This window comes from Megascapheus bottae, chromosome 5 (genome assembly GCF_031878675.1).
Source record: "Megascapheus bottae isolate mThoBot1 chromosome 5, mThoBot2.hap1, whole genome shotgun sequence".
Lineage (NCBI taxonomy): Eukaryota > Metazoa > Chordata > Mammalia > Rodentia > Geomyidae > Megascapheus > Megascapheus bottae.
Window position 1 is genome coordinate 33,828,858 of NC_143513.1, and position 26,104 is coordinate 33,854,961.

Below are 26,104 nucleotides of genomic sequence, written 5' to 3' on the forward strand. Positions count from 1 at the left end.
TGGGGTAAAAGACATGCAGTGCTCTTAGTGACCATTTAGAATTTAGAAGTCTCACTAAGAAAAGTATAAGTGCAGTCAAAACAAAAAATGTGTAAAACTCCCAAAAACCTAGAAGACGATTATGGAATGTCCACTGGCAATTATTAAACCTGGAATGTTTGTAGTGGCAAAAACAATTGAGAAAGCCCTGTTTTAACACAGCTATCTAGTCTGTTCTCACTCCAAAATTATTTGTGTGGGAGGGAAAATGTTTGTTTTATATTCAAACGGAAGGTGACTTTGATCTATGAAGAATGCTAAGGGGGCATAGAGGCTTTCACTGTCCTTGAGAAATAAAATCTCATTAGAAGATGAAATGACACAAAGGGGAGTAGAGTATCCATTTCATTTTTATGCCCCTGGAGGAAAAAGCCATCAACTGAAAGCTGCTTTTGTGCTGCACACACACACACACACACACACACACACACACACACACACACACGCTGACAGCTGAGTCTGAAAAATTTACACTATGGGAAAAGAGTCATTGTCCACAACTATGTACTTCATCTCTGAAAATGTGCAGTTCATTTGAGAATTCAGTTATCAGTCTCTCAGCACCAAACGTGGGAAGTGATTTTTACCAAATTAGTCCAAAAGTTCCATCTGACAGGGTGCAAAAACCAGTCAAATGCGCAACAAAGGATGCAGACATGTTTGAGATAGAATCAAGGGACCGTGAATCACAAGCCTGGAGAAATCAAATACCATTTCAAAATCAAATTGGAAACACAATGTTTACATACTCATGCATAAAATACATGAGTTTAGAGGATATGATAGACTACACAGTCATTTTTGTTTTCTAAAACAATACATTGCCTTTTAAGATTGTTATTCAGGGTCTTTGAGCTACTAAATTAATTTTGGAAAATTCCTTACATTACTTTCATCAAAACACTTCACATCTGTTGGAAGATTCAGCCCAATTTATGTGTCTCAAGAAAATTAAAAATTTATTTTAAATAAATTCTTGTTTTGGTTCTTCTAAGTAATGCAAAAAAACCTCATATACAATTAGATTTTAAAATACCTTGGTCTTTTAAATGTTATCATTATTTTGTAATTTATACCACTTTTTTATTGATAATATCAAAGAATGAGTCCTTTAATGGGGATGAATAAGAATGAATAATGCTTTAAATTAAACATTGAAAAGAATTGGAATCTATTGTGCTATTTATAAATTTATATGTAACAATTAAAATCTATTCATCATTTCTTCAAACTTAAGTTCAGTTTTCTAAAGATGAGAACAACTTTTGATTTTAAAACCATACTAATATTTGTTGGACACAATGTGCTAAAATTTGCTGCTTTTTTTCTTGTGGTGCATATATTCTTGCCATATGGGAATATAAACATACACATATGGCTTTAAATTTCAATTCTAATTTCACTTTATACTTAATTTGGAAATGAAGTTATTTTTTTCTATATGACTTTTTGTCTATTTGCAGTTAAAAAACAAACAGGTATGCTACTGTCCAGAACTCATTTCTTCACAATTGTTCTGTGAATACGCTGCCTAGTGCCTGTGTGGGCTGTGTGTTCATTGGAGCACATTCATAAGCAGCGCACATTTACTTTTCTGTTTGATGAAATACATTTTCTCATATTGTTTGATTCTTAGACTTACAGCTATATAATTTATTTGGAAAACCACAGTCTTTAAAATAAGATACTTGTCTTTAGCCTTTCTATGTGAGGAAAAGAGAAAATATCTTACCACTTTTACCACGTATCAATGTATTTAAAAAAAAAATAAGGAGGAGTTTGGCCTTAGCAAGTCCTTGAAATATTCACTACTGGGTCTTTTATCTCAGGTCCATTGGGTGGAGCTGGTTTAGGAAGCATTGTCAGGCTCATTCTGTGAGTGATTATAGTTGAGTCAGGGTGAAAGGGTAGCCCGAATTGGGCTGAATGTACAAAACCACATGGAGCCTTGAGAGAATCAAGCCTGGTGAACACAAACAGACCTAATTACAAGCTCAGAGTGTGAGGGCTTCCCGCTCATTTCAGGAAGACCTGTTTTCTTTTAGTGGAATTTCCTAAAAGGATCGTGCTTGTGGATAGACCAACCTACTTTGTGTGTGTGTGTGTGTGTGTGTGTGTGTGTGTGTGTGTGCATGTGTGTGTGTGTGTGCATGCTTCTGTAATTGAAATGGTATGTAAGTCATCATTCTACTTCCTCTTCTTTGGAACATTCATGCCATGATTGTCTGCCCTCCTTCACATCAACATAATTTCCTCTGTGGTCATGTTTTAGGATACTTCATGTTCTCTTGAGATTCAAGTTTCTCCACAGGATGCGTTTTTTAGAAAAATAAAGCCAAGAAACACCACTGAAAATAAATTATGAATGAGCACGTTTGTACGACCAGGCACCAGATACCTCATCTTTCAATCACTTGCTCAGCTCTACTAATAAACTGGTTTCATTCTTTTTTATGGTTGGAGGCATAAGCTATGTCAGAGTCTTCAGTGGCATTTTCACTTAGAAAGTAAAATGAATTATCTGTTTTGCCTAATGTTAGACTTCTTAATGATATCATGTTGAGTTATTTCTGTGCCTCAAGTAAATTAATAATATTTTGCTGACTTTTGGAGAAAAGCTTTCTGTAAACCAAACCGTATGTTTTTATGTGTAGATGAATGGAACAGAAGTCAAGTGTTTATTAGTTAAATCAGAATGGCAAAGGTTCTTCTGTTTTTGAAGTCTATGAATGAAATAACAAGAATGGAAGGTTTTTTTTTTTAATTTGTGCATATTACGTGGATTTCCTCTGAACTCTTTATTTGGCAATTCAGTGGCTAGACTCACCCATAAAAATGACAGTTTCGTAGCTTAATTTTCTCAAAATTATTCTAAAACTTGCAAATGTAGTACATTTTTTAGCCTTTTCAAAAAGAATTTACTCTATAAATCCAAGAGGGAAATAAACAAAGAAAGCATAAAACTATAAAGGTAAAAATGTAATACTTTTAATAAAATATTTATTTCTGTATTTTAATATAGTCACCATTTGTTTTCTTGCAAATCTTTTATTCAGAATTTTTCATCTTTTTTCTTCATATATTTTAATTGTAATTAATAGAAGAGTTACATTATATTCACCAGATAGAAGGTGCATTACTTCACATACATTGATACCCTTTCTCAGGTCTTGGTCCCCATTTCATTCCCCTCAACCCAGCCCATTTTTTTTCATCTTAATAAAGAACTATACCTCAGAAGAATTTAAACTTTTCAACAATAACTATTCAACATGAAGTTATTCCAGTCTCTAAAATGATGATAAACTTCATAAAGTCACTACTTTAAATGCACTACTTTTTATAAAAGTCTATATAAGTTACTCAAATCTACCTTGTCTTCATTTGATTTTTTTTAGGACCTGCTTTGTATCTCTTATTCTTTCTAAGAAATATTACTTTTATTTGAAACTAAATTATATAGATAAGGCTGGTAAATAAGTTTTTGGAGTAAACATTGGCTTATGAATGTCCATATTTTTGCAAATTGGATTATTTTTCTTGTAAGGCTTTTGCAAAAGTTCCTGAATAATGCTGTTATGATACATTGTTTTAGTAATTTTGAAATGATTGGGAAAAAAAGCAAAAGTAGAATTCTCAAATGAAGCATGTTAGTCATGAGTTTTGAATTGATTATTTAAGAACAAATTGAATAGAATCAGAAGAAAGTCAGCATAAATAGAATATATATTCCAGGCAAAGTTGCTTTTAAAATGAAGAAGGAGATACTTGGGAAATTCTTTAGAAAGAGATCCTCTTGTCCCCTTGTTTTAGGCATTCTTTTCTCCCTTGTCTCACTGTCAGTTTAATGAATTCAGAGCCTGTCTACACCAATTTCCTCTTCCAAAGTCAGTGCATTCAGAGCCTGGTGGGCCTCAATAGGGATTTACTGCTGACTGGGTAATCTGGGGTCCTATGTGCAATGACATCAAGCAAGAGATTTACCAGAGAAGTGGATACCATGACAATGTGTGTAACCATGGTGTGACCAGCCTCCCCGACATAGCTCTCAAAAGCTTTCCCTCTGTGAAAACAGAAGCCTGTTTGCAAATTAATTAGTTTCTGGCGGCAGCCTGATTGTTGACCCAGAGTTTGTAGAGTGGAAAAACAATCAGATTAGTGTGCTCAGGGTAAAGAACCAGTGTGCACTTGCATGTGGCTTGCTCAACTATTGAATCTATGAATGGAGTGAAACAAATTCTATTCTGAGAATCCTAGGCAGAGGTTAAGTATGATGAGCCTGGATATCCCCAGCAGCAGGGGCTGAGGAATTAAAGGATTTTAGCCAGATAAAGCTGAATGACTGGAAGAAATGCCATTGAATTTTAACAGCATGGACAATTTTAACCAAACATGAAAAAAATAAAAATAAAAAGGCCACTTGCTAGCTTCTAATCATGAGTATAAAGAATAATTTTGTAATATGAAATATTTCATGTAGGCTTGAAAATACTTTCAGAATAGGAAGATATTTGTAATCTTTCAAAAGTGATATCATAATATTTAAATGCCAGTGACACAGTGCTCAAGCTGATAAGCTACTTTTTTGTATACGTACTCCAGTGTTAAATACATGGGAATTTTTAAGTGCCCTATAAAATTAATCCCACATCAAAGAGAATAATTGACTTGGTAAGGATATATATATATATATATGTATATATGAATGTGTATATACATATATATGCTCACTCTATAGGTAGTATGTGTGTGAGTGTGTGTTCCGTTATTTACTCTACACTAATGTCAAAGTGGGGGTTTATTATGACTAAAAATGATATCTTCCATGTGCAGTATTTGATAATTATAATTAAATATGTGATCATTAAAAAAGCAATGATGATAAAATGTTCTGTAAAACTGCATAACAGTTGAAACTACTTTGAGTTTTACATTTTAATCACACTGATAGTACAGTTTTTACCATTCAAATACTTGTTTCTCAGTTTAACAGAAAATCCAGTCCAGATTTCTTTGCCTGTCAATTTCTTCATCATCTAATCCTAAATGGCATCTCTAATATTATAAACATGTTTCTAATTAATTTAAATAGAGTTGATGGTTTGTAATTTTCTTTTATATTTAAAGGTATCATTTACACAATGAGTTTTCGATATTCTTACCTATGAATCCCAAGAGCACATGGATACATGATTATATTTATTACAAGGCTTAATATTCTGTTCCTACTCTGCTAAATTTGCTTATAGGTCTTAAGAACTAGGCCTGTAAGATTAGGTCTTCCCCTGACTCCTTATTTGGCTTTTGGAAATAATTTACTTTTGTCCTATAGTTATATCATATAGTCATGCTTTATTTTAAAAATAAGCATTATTACTATATCCTACTATTTTCTAGAGTGAATAATGCCTTTTCTAATTGGCAAATGATAAAGACAAATGGAAGATAATTGTTTGGCAGCAGCTGTTATTACTTTTATATTCTTAGAGATATAGTACCTTACATGTATTTAGTTAATTAACCTAAGTCAGGGGCAAGCTAATGTCACACTAACTTTGCTAAATCTTAATCTGTTTTTGTTTAACTGATAATTACTGATACCTGAGAAAGATGTACAAAATTTAGCTTTAATATCAAAATCATAAAAATATTGCTTTTCCATTATGCTTAAAAAATTAGCAAGTAACATAGCCAGAAAATCATGCTTTCATGTATATTTAGTTCTAGAAGGTTAAGTTCTATTCTGGTAATACCACTTAAATAAACAAATCACTATTTTAATACTTTTTAATACTCTTAAGATTTCTCAGTATAATGGCTAAGAAGGCATGTATGACTAGGCATATTGCCTCTCCTGCTACAACAGTTTGTTTTCAACTTTTTTACAAGAGATAAATATAATCTTCAGGATGGTGACTAAATACCTGGAGATTCTGGGGCCCCTTTGCCTTGTGCAGGCACTAGTCAATTCTACAGACTGCTGAAAGTTGCATTCAGTACTCAACACATATATAAAAATAAACCACTACTGTCCAATGCAAATGAGCAAACAAAAACACTGAGTTGATAGTAGCTGGTTTCATAGTAATTTTAATTTAATAAATAAATAACTTAATTTTTGCCAGTCCTGGGGCTTTAACTCAGGGTCTGGGCATTACCCTTGAACACTTTTTGCTCAAGAGTAGTACTCAACCACTTGAGCCAAAGCGCCACTTCCACCTTTTTTCTGTGTATGTGTTTCTTGGGGAATTGGACCCAGGGCTTCGTACATGCTAGGCAAGCATGCTATCACTAGGCCAACCTGCCAGCCCATAACAATTTTTAAGAAATTCAGGTAGGAATAATAAAAATATACACACATCCAAATTACTCAGAATGTAGTAAATTGCCCTTTCTCACTACCTGAGAAAGCCACTTAAATCTATCAAAGCAAAGTAAGACAGCTTAAGGATAACAAAAACAGAAGTCATTGCGATCTATGTTCTTTCTTTAGGCTGAGTCTCTACTTGAAGGATTTCTTGCCTAATAATAATTACTTTGAGAGAAATATATCTGTTTCTTTTCTTCTATAAATGGCAATTTTTTTTTGCCAGTCCTGGGCTTGAGCTCAGGGCCTGAGCACTGTCCTTGGACTTTCTCAAGGCTAGAGCTCTACCACTTGAGCCTCAGCACCACTTCTGGCTTTTTTCTATGTATGTGATACCGAGGAATCGAACTCGGGTCTTCATGCATGCTAGGCAAGCACTTTAACCACTAGGCCAAACTCCCGGCCCCAAATGGTAATTTTTTTTATATTAGCTGCATAGTTATTTCTAAGTTACACATGATGAAAGACATTAGAAATATCCCCGATTTTATATATCAACCAAATGCCATTTATAAAATATGATTCAGGGCAGCAATATGTAAATTATTTTCCTAATACTATTAGTAAGAAAGATTTGAGTATGTATAGAAGTTCCTGAAAGGAACATCTTCAATGTAGATGTGTTCCAGTAACCTTGTGATATCAAAAACAAAACAAAACAAAAAAGACAAGGTAAATACAAAGCCACTTCAGTCTTACTCTTATCTCTCAGCAAGGCCCTGGTGTCTCAGGACATTTTTATAGCTTTCTTACAATTCTCATTTTAAATTACACACCACTGTTCATTTGATAAGACACTGACTTATAAGAAAAAATACACTTTTGGAAATTGTTGTAGTAATTTTGTAAGTTCAGTGGATATAATGTTCTTTATTAGAAGTATTGCTCTTGAAGATTAAAAAAACTGAAACAATTTTTGATTTAATGTAGACTGATAGCATAAGGAACCTGCCAAAAACATAGTATTTCGGTATGCTGATAATTGGTCTAAATTCTTGTAAATATAAATGCTCTTTCTCATTTACTTACCAATTTAAAAATATGCCAGCACTACTATAGAAAAGAAAATGTTCTCATTATATACTTATAAAATTTTGGGCGGGGAGTTTAGCCCAGTGGTAGAGTGCTTGCCTAGCATGAACGAAGACCTAGGATCGATTCCTTGGTACCACATACATAGAAAAAAGCTGGAAGTGGTGTTGAGGCTCAAGTGGTAGAGCTCTAGCCTTGAGAAAGTCCAAGGACATTGCTCAAGCCCTGAGTTCAAGCCCAGACTGGCAAAAAAAAAAAAATTATCAAGACTGTGTATAGGAAATTGGTGACAGAAGATTTTGTTTTCCCTTGGAATTCACACAGCCTTTTGAACTCACCAAATAGGATTTAAATCATATATTTGTCTTCTGAGCTTATACATTGCTTTATGACCCAGCTAAAGATTAGTGAACTTTAATCTCATAGGTCCTAAAGTTAAGCAACCCAGGCTTGTATCAGATAGCTCTTTGTCTTTTAACTGCTATACTCATAAAGACACTGTTTCTTATCAGTTTTCTAAACATACTTAAGAATGCATGAAAAATTGGGCCTCTATTCTAAAGTAGTAGAGAACATTTTTTTTTTTGCCAGTCCTTGGCCTTGAACTCAGGGTCTGTGCACTGTCCTTGGACTTTCTCAAGCCTAGAGCGATATCACTTGAGTAACAGCACCACTCCTGGCTTTTTTCTGTGTAAATGGTACAAAAGAATTGAACTGAGTTTTCCTGCATGCTAGGCAAGCACTCTACTGCTAGGCCAAACTCCCTGCTGGAGAGAACAATCTTGTAAGTCAAAATCACAATACTAAAGACTGAAAATGAATCACATTATCAAAAACTCTTAATCATTCTTGGATAAATTAAAAGAAAGTCTAACAATTCTGACTCCAGATTATTTTAGAGGAAATATGATGACTCAACAAGATAACTAATCACTTAACCAGTAATTTGATTAATTACTTTTGATTTGATTAAATCTATTTATAAGCTTACTGTAATCACATCAAAAATTTCCGTAGGAGATCAATTACTAGGGTAGTGACACTATGGTATCTTCAGAAGTCATTGATTATCTTATCTATCCTTAGTTTCTGTACATTTTCTCTGGTCATGGAGCTTGAACTCTGGGCCTAGGTGCTGTCAATAAGCTCTTCAGCTCATGGCTAGCATTCTACCTCTTGAGCCACTGAGCTACTTCGGATTTTCTGGTGGGTAATTGGAGCAAAGAATCTCATGGACTTTCATGCTTGGTCTGGCTTTGAACCATGATCTGTGTATCTCAGCCTCCTGAATAGCTAGGATTACAGGCTTGAGCCACCAGTACTCTGCCATTCATTTTCTTTATAAAGAAAAAAGTCACATTAGATATATATGATCAAGCAATCAGTGCATAAATAATAGAGTTACACTGTAATTGACTGAGTTATTGAGAGAATTGTATACTAATGAGTCATAAAATCTGAAATGTCATCACTGAGTCTGTACTTAGTTTCATCATTTCTATTTCTAATTCCTGAATGAGAGGGATGCGTGGAAGGCAAATGGAAATAGGACTGGAGGTAGGAATATGGCAACAGAAACTAGACAACATAACTACACTGCTATGTCTGCCAATAAAAGCTATGTAGTACAAATTTTATTTGTTAGTGACACTGCACAGGAAGTAGTAAAGGAAAAAGCACCTATACAATGGAATTGTGCTAATTCTCAACCAAACTTATCATTTTTGGGTTAATTTTGAATTCTTCACTTTATATAAACTGCAAATCTCTTTATCAGTGCTGATATGATGCATTTTAAAGAATTTTTCTATAGTTTTAGGCCTATGGAAAATTGACTGGAGCATTTATTAATAACTAAAATATCTCACATTGTCACTTTATATTGGAACCATTTAGTAGTCAGTATAAGCAGTGAAAAATACAATGAAATATAATAGGACAGAGGTGAGAGTGCTACATTACTAATGGCAGTTAAGTGTAGCTACTTTTCGTGAAGATGAACTTATTTCCACTAATGTTTTACAGTTTTTTAAACCCCTTTTTAATGAATATTTTTGGCTTCAGAAAGTTTTCAACACTGTTCAATACAATTTCTATTCAACTGTATATTACCAGGAAATTACACATATTTGGTCAAAAGACCGTATCTATTATAGCTCTGAGATTATTTGCTTATATTTCCATGTTGTCTTTATATAAGAAAACACACATCTTAACACATAAAATAAGAAAGATTTTATTCAGTTTCCTTTGAATGATTTAATCCAGTTGATTTTTCAGAATTTTAGAATAAGAGAGTCACAAACTGAGAATCTCACTATAAAATAATTGTAAGTCATTGCAATTTATAAGGGATACTTAACTACCCAAATATGTGTAGTCTCCTCTTAGAGAATATATGTAGAAAAAACTTCAAAAACAAAACAAAACAAAACAAAAACCAAGAAATTAGACTGCTGACTATAGTGGTTCATGCCTGCAATCCTGTGCTCAGAAGCTGAATGAGGACCCTACCTTGGCTACATAATGAGCTACAAAACTCAAAACTCACTTTGCTTACAAAATATTGTTACATAGCAATAAATATGTAGACTTTCATTTCATCATTAAAAACAAATAAATCCTCCAAGACACATTGCACTTTTTATATGTTAACTGCTTTTCAATTTACATAGAATTTATAATTATCTTTTGAATCTTAATAACATCTGGAGGAATATAATTTTGACAGCTAAGGAAATTTCCTGTGATATTTTCTAGCAATTTATAGATGCTGCTTTTCTTTTCATACAGTTTAAAAATTCTAAACAATATGAGTTTATAAAACTAATAGTAGTGCTCATACATTGGGGTTCCAGTTTTTTCCTAATATTTATTTCATGGAAAGATGTGGAAATGGATGCAGTAAAAAGTAAATTGTTCTTAAATTTTAATTTATATTTAATTTTAATGATATAATACTAACTATAATATGTATTTGAATTGGGATTCTTAAAGCTAGAAATGTTAGAAACAATTTCTTAATGCCATTACAATAGAAAGGAGAGAAGATGCAGTTTTTCAAACTGAAGTTTGAATCAACAAATTGATTTAGAAAATGCATCATTATGGAAGCTGGTTTCTCTCCTTATGGTTTATCTCATGTTGTCACTATGTCTGACTTTGGTACCTGGTATATTGTATATACGTTTACTTGTTTATATGAAATAGGGAAGGGAAGTGGAAAAACAAGATATTTGGAAGGGAGTAGGGAGAGATAAACATTGGAATGGGTATCAATATGGAAGTAATATACCCACTACCTGAAAAATGTAACTGTAATCCCTCTTTACAGCACCCTGACAATAAAACACAGTTACAAAATTAAACTCATCATTTATCTTATTTCCCTGAAAATTTTGTTTTATCCAAAGAGAAAAACTCACTGGACATTTTATGCAATAAAATAGATCAAAACTCAAATATAAGTCCACATTTACATATTTTGTTTTCAACATTAAATTTTATGTCTCAATTTTAAATTTCCCAATTTTAAATATATATATGTAAAACATGACCTTTCCAGTATAAAGCATAATAGATCTCCAAATTTCATAAGTAAAAGTATTGTCTCCATTTTGTTAATATAGATACAATTAAATGAAATAAAACAAAACTATTTTCAATATTTGAGATTAGGGAAGCAAGAAACCCCAGTATCTAAGAAGAAATTTTCTATAATTATTTCTAAAAATACATTTTAAAAATGCATATGCAATTAGAATTGCTCTCCAAATTACTATGGAAATTGTTCAACAAATTGCCTTTTCTGCCTTGAATTTTTCCCCTGTAATAATTACACATTTTCAAGAATCAAAACTATTATTGTCTCTTAAGAACAAAAGCCATAGAAACTGCTAATTATATCCCAGCTAAACATGTTGGTCTACTGTGAAAAAATTGTGATTTTGTAATATTTTTGAGACATTTTTTCATCAGAAAATCATAAAGTACTGAAGTGTTTCATGTTATAATTGGTTCCATAATTAAGTTCTAGGTAAAATAGTATTTGTGATAGTTTAATGTTACCAAGGTATATACCAAATACAAGTTGACCTTAAACTTTCCCTATGCCATGAATTTATGAATCATGCATATACTTGTGACTGTCTCCCTTATGGAAAAATCCAAGAATCTAATCAGGGCCACAAGAAGGGTAAGCTTTCCTGAGAGTGACTTAACTTTAATGAATTCTAGGAATGGGCAGACACTGAAAACAATGGACATGTTTCTCAGAAAATACACTTCTCATTTTCACCCAGTAAAATCTTTTGTGGTATAATGCACTCAGAAATATTTGTTAGGAAGTGTTATGATCTATAGGAAAATTGAGGCTTTCTGAATAAAATTTACTGAAATTCACAAATACCAGTTATATTATTAGTAAATTTGAACTGATTTTCCTATGGAGAAGAAAAAAAAAAGAAGAAAATACATCTGAATTTTAAGATAATTCAGTAGGAAAAAAAATTACATGTGTACTTTGTTTTCTGTGTTCCTTACTGGTTTTGCTTAGATATTTGGGGGCTGCAATTAGACTCTTCAGTTTATTTTTTTTTCTTTTTCTTTCTCTTTCTTTCTTTTTTTTTCTTTTTTCTTTTTTCTTTTTTTTTTTTTTTGCCCTGGGGCATGAACTCAGGGCCTGGGCACTGTCCTTGAGCTTTCTCAAGGCTAGCACTTCACCATTTGAGCCACAGCACCACTTCTGGCTTTTTATTTTCTCTTTCTTTCTTTCTTTCTTTCTTTCTTTCTTTCTTTCTTTCTTTCTTTCTTTCTTTCTTTCTTTCTTTTTTTTTGCCAGTCCTTGGGCTTAAATTCAATGCCTGAGCACTATCCCTGGGCTTTCTCAAGGATAGAGATCTAACATTTGAGCCACAGCACCCCTTCTGCTTTTTCTGTATATTTGGGACTGATGAATCTAACCAGGGTGTATGCTAGTCAAGCACTCTCACCACTAGGCCAAACTAAGGATCCCACTTCGGGCTTTTTGATGTATATAGTACCAAGGAATCGAGAGTCTTCTTGCATGCTAGGCAAGCACTTTACCACTAGGCCACACTCCTGGCCTCAGTTTATCAATTTATAATATGTAAAATTCATGGACAGGAAAAGGACAATGTATCCTTAAGGTTTCAGAACATAGACAACGATGGCAATGGTTTTCAAGTCATTAGGGTTTCAGCATGATAATATTGGGGGAAAACAAAACTATAAATGAGCATATTTTTAAAACATCAAACATTTTATGTTGAAATATAAGATGAATTCAAACATTACTAGGGTGGTTGTCTAAACAGAAAATGTTTTAGCGTAATTCACTACCTTAATATGTTAAAATACCTTCATTTTAATGTTGAAAAGATAAAATTCAGTGAATTATTTTCTAATTAATTTAATTATATTACCTAGGAGTTAAAGAAAAGTTATCAAAACATCATACAAGGAATAACTAGAGGGGAGGAGGTAGATGAATAAAAGCAGAAGGAGACTGCAGTCAAAGTTCACTGAATATACAACTAAAATGAAAAAAGTAGAGAAAGAAATGAATTGAAGAAGTTTGAGAATTTTGAAAGGGTTGACACTGATCAAGATGTATTATATCCATAAATAGCTTTGTTAATTGGCAAACTTTTTATAAAACTATTTAAAGATAATGAAAAGAAATAATTGAAAAAGTAATGTTTTTGATCATTAAAATTATTAAACATATTCTTGAGATGTGTCTTAAACATACACAGTTTTCCTTATTTTAAATATTGTCAGTGGAAGATATTTGGTTACAGATGGGAAAAGAGATGAAAGGAAGTATAGATATGTTTTTCTCATTTCTCAGAGAGGTTTAAGTCATGCCTGCACTATGTTTCCTTAGTCTGTTGACATTTTTTTAAAGCTCCTTGATTAAGCACTAAAATTTTTAGAAAATAAATCACACACACTTAAATGCACTTGTTTCTTCTCATTTAATAAAGCAGAGTAAGCACACTGTCTAAAAATTTGATGAACTTTCTGGCAAGTGGAGAAAAATGTGCTCTAATTTCAAATGATGTGGTTTAGAAATGCCATGCTTCTTTAAACACTACCAATTTTTCCCTTGTACGAGGTTTTAGTGTGAAGTCATTGTTAAATAAAATCCCACAAATTGCTTGTTATCATGAAAACCACTATTCTAAATAGCAGTTTTTACTTTTTATTTTTTGGACATAGGAATTGAAAGTTTTTTGCCTTGGTTTTCTTCATGTAAGTTCAAAAATTATTTTAAATTGCATTATATTAAAAATGTTCTTCTTAAAACATATAATACATTGGCACTGTGATTTTCTTAAACTTATTTATTCATCTACTATTTAATCTTCCTTCAGATTTGCACTACATATACTGACAAAATATGAAAATATCATTTTACCTCTGAAAATTTCAGTGTTATGAAAATTCTTTAAGAAAAAAACTGTCTTGGGGCAGGGAGTTTGGCCTAGTGGTAGAGTGCTTGCCCAGCATGCACAAAGACCCAGGTTCCTAGCCACTATATACGTAGAAAAAAATGCCAGAAGTGGTGCTGCGGCTCAAGTGGTAGAGCCTTGAGAAGGTCCAAGGACAGTGCTCAGGCCCTGAGCTCAAGCCCAGGACTGGCAAAAAAAGGAAAAGAAAAGAAAAACTGTCTTAAAAGTCCTTGACACATTTAACTGAAATAGATATTAGCATCGAAAAGATTATGACTGTTATGAGTCAATTTAAAAATACTCTTCCTGGTGATTATTGCATGAAATTCTATCTGATCTTCTCAAATGACAAAAACATGTAATATAATCACATAGTAATTCATACTCAGCATAACTCTAGGGCATAATATGTGATGATAGGCTATTTGATAATGGATGAATATATTTATAGTATGATTTTTTTAATTTTTAAAAATCTAATAAAAAGAATCATCTGCAAATGTGACATCTACTTTGGTTAAGAGAAAATAAGTAACCAGGAGAATAAATATATCTTTAACCATCACAGTTGAGATGTCTGGATTAAATCTAAAGACATCAAGAAATACATGTGAATTATGGAATTGCAACCCCTTTGTGCAGGTACTTCATAATGATAATAATTTTTTTCTGTTTAATACATATTTAGCATTCTAAACAACATATCTCTAAATAATTATTAAAGTAATTATATAAATAGAAAGATATCTTGTGTTCACAATCTTTAGTGACTAGTCAATTCTACAATAGAAAGAATAAAATGCATAATTATATCATTCCCACACTGAAATATTGAAGACTTTCCTGTTTTAAAGCCAACTAGTAAAATAGAATCATATATTTGAATGACAGCCACATGCTGTCCAGGGGTAGAGTGCTAGTCTTGAGGAAAGCCCAAGGACAGCGCTCAAGCTCTGAATTCAAGCCCCAGGACTGGCCAAAAATAAAGTTATAGACCACAAATCAGATAATAATTAGTAATTGACATGTCATAAATAATAAGAATTAAAAGTCATGTTTTGATATTTCCATTCTGCTTAAATTAGATTTGTGTGCCAATAACTTCTTTATTTTGAGAATTCTTTTTTTTTTTTTTTTTTTTTTTTTTTGCCAGTCCTGGGCTTGGGCTAAGGGCCTGAGCACTGTCTTTGGACTTTCTCAAAGGTAGCACTCTACCACTTGAGCCTCAGCAACACTTCCGGCTTTTTTTTTTCTATGTATATGGTACCGAGGAATCAAACCCGGGTCTTCGTGCATGCTAGGCAAGCACTCTCCCACTAGGCCAAACTCCTGGCCCCTATTTTGAGAATTTTTTATTTAAATTGTGCATTTTTTTTCTAATGAACATAGGAAACAAGGCAGAGCCTTCTTTGTAAAACCCATAACATCATCATCAATAAACAGCATGCATACTTTCCTTTCTGTGTGGTACTTGTGACTGTAATATTCAAATGTTGCTTACTTGCTTCACTACTTAATAATTAAAGTAGTTATTTTACCCACCACCACATGCTTTTGTTTCCAGCGTTGATTCGGTATATATTAGAAATTTGCTTCTTTTTTTGTTTTAATTAGTTTGCTTTATTGTTATTACAGAGATGTACAGAGGGATTAAAATTACCTGAGTCAAGAAATGAGTAAATTTCCTTTTTGTACAGTGACTTCTGTTTCCTTATTGTCTCCCAGTCCTTCCCTCTCCTCTCTACCATGAGTTGTAGAGTTCACTTTGATCTGTCTAGTGGATTCCACTGCTGCACTTTTTCACACTTGTTCCCTCAAGTCCTGTACCCTCCTGCAAAACTTCTGAAGATAGACCCCTGAATATAACATATGTAAGGAAGACAGTCATAAAAGCAATCTAAAAATTAGGGGCCGGGAGTTTGGCCTAATGGTTAAAGTGCTTGCCTAGCATGCCTGAAGACCTGGGTTCGATTCCTTGGTGCCACATACATAGAAAAAAGCCGGAAGTGGTGCTGAGGCTCAAGTGGTGGAGCTCTAGCCTTGAGAAAGTCCAAGGACAGTGCTCAAGCCCTGAGCTCAAGCCCAGGACTGGCAAAAAAAAAAAAAAAGCAATCTAAAAATTAAAAAGAAAAGAGAGAGCTCTTGTTTTCATATCTTGGAGTTTGGAAGAAATGATAGAAAGTGCCAGCTGAATAGACATGTTGAGAAAACTGAAAAAAATATGGAAAAATATTTTCTCCACAATAACAGGACTTATAAAAGAAATAGGTGACTAATGTGATTTGACACACAAAGTCAAAGCATCACAGTACACAGTAATGTTTGTGATTATTTCACATATTTATGCTAATACAATCAATATCCCAAAGGCTTTTCCTTCCTGTTGAATAATTTCTCTTCAGCTGGAGAATGCTATAGGCATTTGTTTTGGCTGTGATCCTTTGGTTTAAAATAATCTTATTTTTCTGTAGTAAAATATAGTAATCTCTTCCACCAGTTTTATGAATTACAAAAAGATATATCTTGATTAATATAGTCAGGAAAATGATCAAATAGCATATACAAGAAAAATATATTATATATGTATATAAATATGTATATGTATATAACATATATAAATGTTTATCTATTTATATAATCTCCACAATAGAAAGAGATGCTGTGTGCTAGCTCTACTAGTACCTAGTTTATATTTATAGCTCTTTCTGAATCTTACTTTCAGGATTATTTTTTAGGACAAGTGAGCATCTGCTTAACATATATAAAACACCATCAACAATAGCTATTACTTACAATTACGTCTTGTGTTATCCTTGATGCTAGTCCATCCTTCATTCCTTCCTCAATTTACTCTTCTTGAAATTCTTTGAGGTTAAACTATCCCAAAGATGGATTGCAGTTTCCAGCCAGCTAAGCATCAGAAGATTTTTTCCAGTCCTTTTTCTTGGCAGCCAAAGGCTTTCATATTCGGCAGCCAAAAACGATATATCTACTGTATTTGGGCATTCACTAAAAATGTGAGGTGACCTTACTCTACGTTCCTTGCATTCTTAATGTGTTTGAAGTTCTCCTTCAAGGTCCATTGACATATTGGATTGTTGTTTCCCTTGCATTTCCCCAAAACTCAAAGGGAAGAAGCCGGTGGTGTGGCACCATGCTGGAGTGCTAGTCCTCATCGATGACAGTTTTCCACTGTTTCAAGGATACTTTGGAATAGTTTTGAATCCCAAGGCCAAAACATTGGCCATATTAAAAAAAGGTTTTCCATTTACATAGTTTATTCCTAAATTTTGGCTTTTCCCAATTGCCTTCAAAACGTTCATACCTTCTTTTTCAAGCCAGCATCTGATTCAGTTTGTTACTGCTATTAGCTTTCAATAAATTTATTTACTTTACAGGATATTTCACAAAGATTTATGAACATTGAGCAAATGATAGCAGCAGTAATTTCAAAAGCTATTCTGTAAACTGATAAATGTAAAGGTGTATTCTTTCTTTAATTCTCACAGTACTCCCCAGAGATATATGTTTTCTGATAGACAGGACTGATACTAGCTGACAGGAATGTTTTGTTTATTAACTGAGAGAGAGTCTAACTTTGTAACCCAGCTTAGACTTGAATTTGCTATCCTCCTACATCAGTGTTTGGAGAGCTAGGATTACCAGATTTTGTCACCACATCAGCCTTAATGAACTTAGATTATCCCATATGTGACTATCTAGGCTGGTTTTGAACCTTGACCCTCACCTCTCCAACATCTGAGTACCTAGGTTATCCATGTGATCTACCAAGAGCACCAAGGCTCTTACTGTGGGACTTACTATGATGTTAGAAATCCATCAAGTGTAAGAAATCTGGTTTCATCCATTTATTGACTTCTTTACTATTGTAAGATAGTTTTATTCTGCATGATCAGTGGAAATGTAGCTTGCCTCTTTATGTATTGGCTTTAAAAGGTTTTTCATACACAAATAGTCATGCGTGTGGGATCACTTTTCTAGGTATGAAGAACATGGGGATGTGCATTTGGATTTTGTGACCCATCTAATTTTTAAAGCCTTCTTTTTTTCCTGAGGTAGACTCTTCCACCACTGATTGAAAGACATTGTTGGCTTAGGCTGCTGGTCTGCTATGGAGTTATCTTCTGCCCTGTAACTTACTAAGGAGCTCTACTAGAGGAATGGCTAAATTTCATGCCATGACCCTCACACAGCCTTTTGACACTGGTGCAAGAAAGATTGCCATCATGAATTCCACCCTTTTTATCTAACTAATGAACTATGCATAGTTTCTGTCCATAAAACCAAACCTGTCCTAATTTCTACATGTTTAATTTTTCCAAAATATTTAATGATTATTGTCTATATTTAATTCATTTTTCGAAAAACATTTAGACATCTATAGGTGTGCTTTAAGGGGCTCTTGGTAAAAGGAATAATTCCAGCCAAATGCTGGCCAAAACGTAGGGAGCAAAGAGATTTAGATCGATTCTAATGCTGAGAGCAGCAAACTGTTCATTATTTAAATGAGCCTGAGCTGCCAAATGAATCATGAAGGTATCGCAGCACGAGTCCTGTGCCAAGGTGTCATTTTCATTAAGTGTGAGATTGCACCTGAAGGACAGTTTAATTTGCAGCTGCTAAAAATATTTCAACAGAGTGGTACTGTTACAAGTGGCAGGTGGTGCCAAATGTGGATTTTGCAAGAAATGCCATGTGTGGGATGAGATGTGAGGGAATGTCAAGGGTTGTAAAGAGAGATACAGAGGAGAAACTAGTGGCATATTTATTCAGTGTTTATTGCCATTGTCATGACTGAAGATTCTATGCTTCATAGGCTAGCATTTGCCCAAGATTATTAAATGTGATTATTTGTTTAGCTTCTCCCCCATGCCCTGGGCATTGGACAAATACCATAGTATCTCCAAAGACAATGTCTGCTCCCCAGAGGCATATAATTTAAGTTATCAAGATGAGCAAATCCTTTCCAGCTCTATTTACCTTTCATAGTGTTTATATTGCAATTTTATGCTGGTGCAAGCACTTCACTTTGATCTTGCTTGAAGGGATCCTGCCACATTCTTTTGATGTTCATCTATTCATTCACAGCCCCATCAACTTCCTCCTTCACAGAACAAGAAATCTCAAATTGTGCAAGCTCACAGGTTTTGTTAAACCGTTGTCACATAAGATTTTGTAGACATCAAGAGTAAAGAACATTTCAGTGTGGGAAAGGAGATTAGAGGTGCTGCAGCTGTTTATATTATTAAAACCTCTGTTTTTCTGTGTGCATTTGTTTGGATGGACTTGGCTGAACCAAATGGAGACTGTAGCTTGAGGCTGGAAATAGGCATTTTCTGCTCCTTTAATGGTTTTACAAAGCACAAGTTTTTGAAAGAAAAGTAGTTAGTCTTTTATTTTTTTATAAACTCTGCTGTGTGATTGATAGAAGAAACTGGACGTAGAATAGTTTTTGATGCTAATTACTGAGTTGCTTATAGTTTCTAAGTTTTGGCCTAGTGATAGAGTGCTTGCCTATTTTCTCAAGATTATGATAATCTCTGGCCTTTATTTTTAGCTAAACCCAACAATGAGATCTAGTTTCCTCCACTTTACTGTTATTGATGGATTCTAATTCTGAAAAATAACCATATATAGAAAGTTAATTTTACCAAATCAATTATTCAATGTAAAATGATAAGGAAAGCTTCTTCTAGATTCAAAAAACATACACATACAGAAAAATATTTTGAAAATTTGCTATTATGTATTAACTCAGAAAGTTTCAACTTAAAGTGGCATGTCTAAGCATTTCTTTAAGCCCAAAGCCTTTTGACTCTACAATAAACCCCACCCATCCAAAACATTTTAGCCAAACATCCCAAAACCAAACAATAAATGGAATTACGTATTAAAAAATAAATCTGTGCATTTTATTTCTGAACATTGATTCACTCGATTCATTCATTCACAAATTTATTCACTTATTTGGAACTTCATACTGTCACTTACACTATGCATAGAATGAAAGCAAACACAGGGAGATCAGTTAACAAGTAGAGAAGAGAAGAGAAGAGAAACAAGTGATTAAAATAGTTTTATAGGTTGTACTAATGGGAGATGCTCCAGGTGCAGGGGAATGCTGGTATGCTAAAAGGTGATAGACAGTACAGCATGTTTGGGAAAAGGGGAGGTTAGAGACAGGGAAAACAGATTGAATGTGTCTGCCAGAAGAGAAGAGATATACATTTGAGCAGTGCTGCACTGGGAAAGATGAGGAATAATCTTGGAGGAAACTTTATTATATGCAGAAACTGAAAGGGAGAGAGCTAGAAATCTAAGCAAATATGAAAATAAGGATAATATAAAAAGAAGCAAACTTTCCCTGTCAGACAAACACCATATATCTGTAAGGTAGGAGATGAATTATTTTCTAGAATGGTAATATTTTCATAGAAGGATTAAAGGAAGGAAACTCAAAAGGAAAGAAAATGTATGGAAAGTTAAGTCAACATTACTTTTTGGATGACAATTATCACCTTCATTTATTTTCTACATTAGGCACACTGTAATTAATGTAACTGACAACAGTTTCCAATTTTTTTTCTTACACCAGAAAACTTAGAGCCAAAATTGTGATCTAGCTCAAGTGCAATATTTATCAATGTGGAAAACACTTTTAGTCTTATTGTCACAGTAACATCTATCTTCTTGCCCTCTGGGCTTACCATAATTTAACATATTATATTGTCATATTTTGATCCCTGGATTTTGTTCTGCTCTGTTCATACTCCATATACATTTATACTTATGTAATAACATTATGTATGTGACTTTAAAGGAACAGTTTATTTAAGTTGAAGAGTGGGAAGATTATTTAAAACACAAAACTGCAATAAGAACATGCCCAGTGTGCCAACCAAGCATGTGGAATAGGAAAAGGATTGTAAACAAAATATTGTCAGCCTGTTAGGCTAGGGTGATCTTAGCCCCTAGCCAGTACATTAGAAATGCATATGCTTATAGAAATCTCTTTGAGAAGGGGTTTTGTGAAATTCTCTGCCAAGGATGGCTTTGAACCAATTCTTATCAATCTTCAGCCTCCCAAGTAGCTAGAATTATAGGCCTAAGCCACGTACTTATATGTGAGTATGAAATAAAGTTGACGATTTCCTTTCAAGACACAATAAATTCCTTGCAGTGAGAAATTTAGGTAGACATTTGTGTGTGTGTGTGGTAGAGGTTGGGGGGGGCAGGTCATGGGGCTTGAACTAAGGCCTGGGTGCTGTCCCTGAGCTCCTCATCTCAAGGCTATTGTCCTACCTATGGACCTGAGCATTGTCCCTGAGCTCTTCAGCTCTAAGCTACCACCTTACTCTTGAGCCAAGTTCCACTTCCCATTTTCTAGAGGCTAACTGGAGATAAGAGTCTCAGGTCCTTTTGTGCCAGGGCTGGCTTTGAACCTTGATTCTCATATCTCAGCCTCCTGAGTAGCTAGAATCACAGGCATGAGCCACCGCTCTAGGTAGGTAGAAATTTTTAGCTAGAATTTTGAAGTACATAATTAGACAAAAATGGGAAAGAAAGACTGGTGATCATTTGGTGCTTCTGGCACCTAGGGAAGTAAATAAATTCTCAAAGAGAAATAATGGTATAAAAAATTGACAATAGTGAAATAATGGAAAGCATACTTGGAGTTGATTCCATTTCTAGGAAATGGAGAGGAAATAGCAAGTGACCAAGATAAATTTAGAAAGGGATAAATTTACGAATTAAGGAAAAAGAAGACAAGGGAGTCAGGGATAAAACAATGAGCAGGGATAAAACATTAGCAGTTAAGACTCAGATTTATGATATCAGCAAGAATAGAGATGGAGGGGATGGGAGTTTGGCTTAGTGGTAGAGTGCTTGCCTACCAGGCACAAAGCCCCGGGTTCAATTCCTTGGTACCACATACATAGAAAAAAGCAGGAAGTGATGCTGAGGCTCAAGTGGTAGAGCTCTAGCCTTGAAAAAGTCCAAGGACAGTGCTCAGGCCTTGATCTCAAGTCCAGGACTGGCAAAAAAAATAGAGATGGAAATTTTAGGAGGATTTGAATATTTCACTGTTCCAGTGATGGTCAGCATCTAATCTTATCTGAACAAATAAGAATTTGGATGTAGAAGTTCATGCCTTTCACTTCAGAGCTCTTCTTGAACACTCCTGGTACTTTATTATGGGACTATCTCACAAGCAACCCTTCCTCTCAACTTCCCATCTCAGTAACTGATCTTTTCCAAGAATTGTTCAGATCAAAGGTTTAATTAATTTCCATGTCTTTGTTTTATCCTAACTTTCTCCTATTGTAAAATTTAATTCACCAACTGTTCTTTCAATCTCTTGGTGTCTTCCTTCCTTACCATCTGTACATACCCAGTTCACCATCATTTCTATGACTACCTGTAGACTTGTCTAACTGCTGTCATTTCTATTTCACTGTACTGTTTGTTTATTCATGTGTCAAAATAAAATATCTGCTTTTACTTCACCAATTCTAAGAATTTCTAACTTAGAAAATATTTTTAAATATTTTTATTGTAATTAATAAAAGGGTTACATGATTTTTGCCAGATAGAAGGTGCATTAATTCACATACATTGATACCCTTTCACATCTCTTAGTCCCCATTACCCTCCCCCCACCTCCCCTTCTTGGTTTTCCCCCCTTCCCTATCCAATTTCAAATAACCAAATACAAATATATCCAATATATCAGATAACAAAGTGAGATACTGTAACAATATGATATAACCAAGGGACAGCAAAAGAGATGAGAGATAACATAGTACATTAAGGACAACTATCATTCATTATATGGCTTTTGTTTCAGTATCCTGGAGGTCCTTTCAATTAGCTTCATACTATATGGCCTTATGTATCAAGGTTTTGCTCTATTGCAAATCTCTCTAGTAGAGCTCAGGGTTTCTACTGATTATGACAAATGAGGGAAACCATTGAGCCTAAGTTCCTTTGAGTCTGGCTTACTTCACTTAGTATGATTTTTTCTAAGTCTTTCCATTTCCTAACAAATGGGTCGATGTCGTTTTTTTTTTTCTGACAGCATTTAAAGAATCCTATAGACTCTACTCCCAAGCTCCTTGAGCTGCTTCAAAACTTTGGAAGGGTAACAGGCTATAAAATTAACCCTCAAAAATCAACTGCCTTCCTCTAAGCCAACAGTGAGTGGAACAAGGCAACAATCAGAAAAGCAACTCCTTTCGCAATAGCCTCAAAGAAAATAAAGCACCTAGGAATTAGCTTAACTAAGAATGTAAAGGACCTTTTTGATGAAAACTTTAAAACCCTGAAAAAAGAAATTAAAGCAGAAATAAGGAAATGGAAAAACCTCCCATGCTCCTGGATTGGAAGAATCAACATCGTTAAAATGACAATCTTGCCAAGGGCTATCTACAAATTCAACACAATACCCATCAATATCCCAATGTCATTCTTTAAAGAAATAGAAGAGGCAATCAAAAATTTCATATGGAATATTTCTTTTTGTGAAAATTACTACTTACTGCTTTAAAGTAGTTGTTGGCAGTCACTCTTTAGTAAGATTCTAAAAGTAACCCCAAAATTCTTTAGCAATAAGTGGATTTATTGTAGTGAATGAAGCTTGAATTTATCCATTCATAGTTGATTGGGAAGTAAAACAAAGGTTTTGTTGTCGTTGTTATGTTGTTTTTGGTTTGTTTTGTCCGTTATGGGGCTTTAATTGGGCACTGTCATTGAGCTCTTCAGCACAAGGCTACCCCTCTACCACTTGAGCCACAGTACCACTTCCAGTTTTCTGGTAGTTAGCCAGCCTGACTTTGAACTGTGATTCTCTGTTTTTTAGCCCCCTAAGTAGTTAGGATTACAGGTGTGAACACAGCAGGACAAAGGGTTTTTTAATCCAGGTAGAGTAGAGGTTCAGAAAAACGGAAGATTGAGAGGACAAGAAATGGCCGATTAGAATGTGTTATCATAAAGAAAAAGCAAACTAACAAGACAGTAGGAGATAAACTATATCACCTAAGGTAAATGTAGCAAGGAATGGAAAACCAATCTCTCCTCCCCACTGAGTGTGTGAAAGATGAAATGTACTGATTGGCTAGATTTTTAAACCTTGAACTGAAGTGTGTGCTGTAATTTACCTCTTAGATCCAAGATTCATCAGTGCCCACCTCATTCCGGAGAGTGACAACCCTGAAGATGACAAAGTATATTTTTTCTTCCGGGAAAATGCAATTGATGGAGAACATTCTGGAAAAGCTACTCATGCTAGAGTAGGTCAGATATGCAAGGTGAGCAAAGAGAGGAAAACTCATGTAATGTTGCCCAAATTTCATTTACTTTTGTTTTGTACCTAGAAATAAATTCAATGGAAAATGTACCTTAAAATGGAAGATAACAATATCATAACAAATATTCAAATGGTTAAAAGTAATTAAACACATTGTCATAGGATTTTTTTTTTTTTTGTGGTTCCTGGGGCTTGAACTCTGCGCATGGGTGCTGTCCCTGAGCTCTTCAGCTCAATGCTACCATCCTCCCCTTGAGCCAAGTCCCACTTCCCGTTTTCTAGAGGTTAATTGGAGATAAGAGTCTCAGGTCCTTGAGGTGGTGAGATAAGCAGTGTGCTTTATAATGACAGTGATTTTATTCAAATAGTAATGCAAAAAACATTTTCCTGGATAAAAATATATAAACTATTACTTAGTAGCCTACCTCTTTTGGTATTTTCAGATTTATTATAGTATTCTACATCTAGTCAAGTTTAAATGAATACTCTGGAATATTAATGTAATATTACTTAAGAGACAAAAATATCACAGACTTTTTTACAAATTAATTGTGCTAGCCTTTATACTTGTGTATACTCATAAGAAGACACAGAAACACAAAATTTTGAACCTTAGAGCATTATCTTCCAGTGGTATTTCATTCGAGTGAAAAGATATCAGGTTTAATAGCAATAGGTACCCAAACTAAATATTTAGAATAAAATTTACTCCAGACATGCTTAAGGATAAATAAATCAACAGGTCAATGTGAAGACATGTTGGCAGTTTTACCCATTGTTTTCAGTACAAAGGGTGGTAGATCCACACTGAGAATAAAATCAACTATTAGGAAGCTGTAAATACTCTGTCAACTAACAAAAGTAATATAGACAGATCCATTAAAATATAATTCTCTCTCATAATATCATGATTTTCAAAAATATATCAGTATTTATGGTGACTTCTTTCCTACACAATCATGATCCAGTTATTTATCTCTAATATGGTTGATGACTAAAAAAATAAAGGCTTTTAAATCTTTTCAACAATGTACAAAAACTATGTAAAAAATGAGATCCTTTTCCTTAAAAAGTTTCAGACATTTTAAAAGTATTATTTTCAGAAATTAAACATTCATAATACAGAAAAAATCATGTAAAAACATAAACCTTTCTATTTGTGAAGGTCATATGTTTTTATATGTATATAAATATCATTTTAAAAGACACTGATTGCTAGTAAAGAAATACCTTGATAATAGTTTCTTGCTATCACTGTTAAAATTAAGTTTTATTTGCAGTGAGACATTGTCAAACTATTTTCTCTGGAATGAGGTTCCTTTATAAAGGTTTGTGTAAATATTTTCCTAATATGCCATTTGTAAAGTATAAATTGCTTCAATAGTTTAAGCTTTAAAAGTATTTCATACCAAGATGCTTTATTGAAGGGATATGTTGTCAGAAGGTAAAGCATACCTTTACCATCCATGCAATAAATACCACTGCCTACTGCATTCCAAGTACTAACTGTAAACCAGGCTACATACTTAGGTATGAATTCATAAAATGACTAAGTAGGAGAGAGAGAGGAGAGACTTAAAGTGAAGCCAAACCAACACAAGACCAACCATTGTTCATTCAGGAGTAGTAGCAGAATGAAAAAGGAAATGACTTCTAATTATTTTAGTACAATAAAAAGTGTATGTATTTTTCATGTGCATGCTATTTCAAATTATGTATAGATTGTGGTATGACTATCTCAAGCAAATAAAGGTATACATTCCCTCACAGAGTTTATTGATCCTTTGTGGTAAGAATACTTAAAATCTACTCGTGGCAATTTAAAATAATAGAACCAGCAACTATGAACTATAGTCACTACGT

General features: G+C 33.8%; 1 protein-coding gene across 2 annotated transcripts in view; it reads left to right on the plus strand.

Annotated features, from left to right (window-relative positions):
• The window catches only part of Sema3a (semaphorin 3A), a 415,318-nt gene that overhangs the window by 335,622 nt on the left and 53,592 nt on the right, over positions 1-26,104 (plus strand). For both annotated transcript variants that reach the window (XM_090332888.1, XM_090332889.1), the window contains one exon: positions 24,100-24,242. In XM_090332888.1, the coding sequence (XP_090189014.1) occupies positions 24,100-24,242 (143 nt within the window). The remainder of the gene's footprint in view (positions 1-24,099; positions 24,243-26,104) is intronic.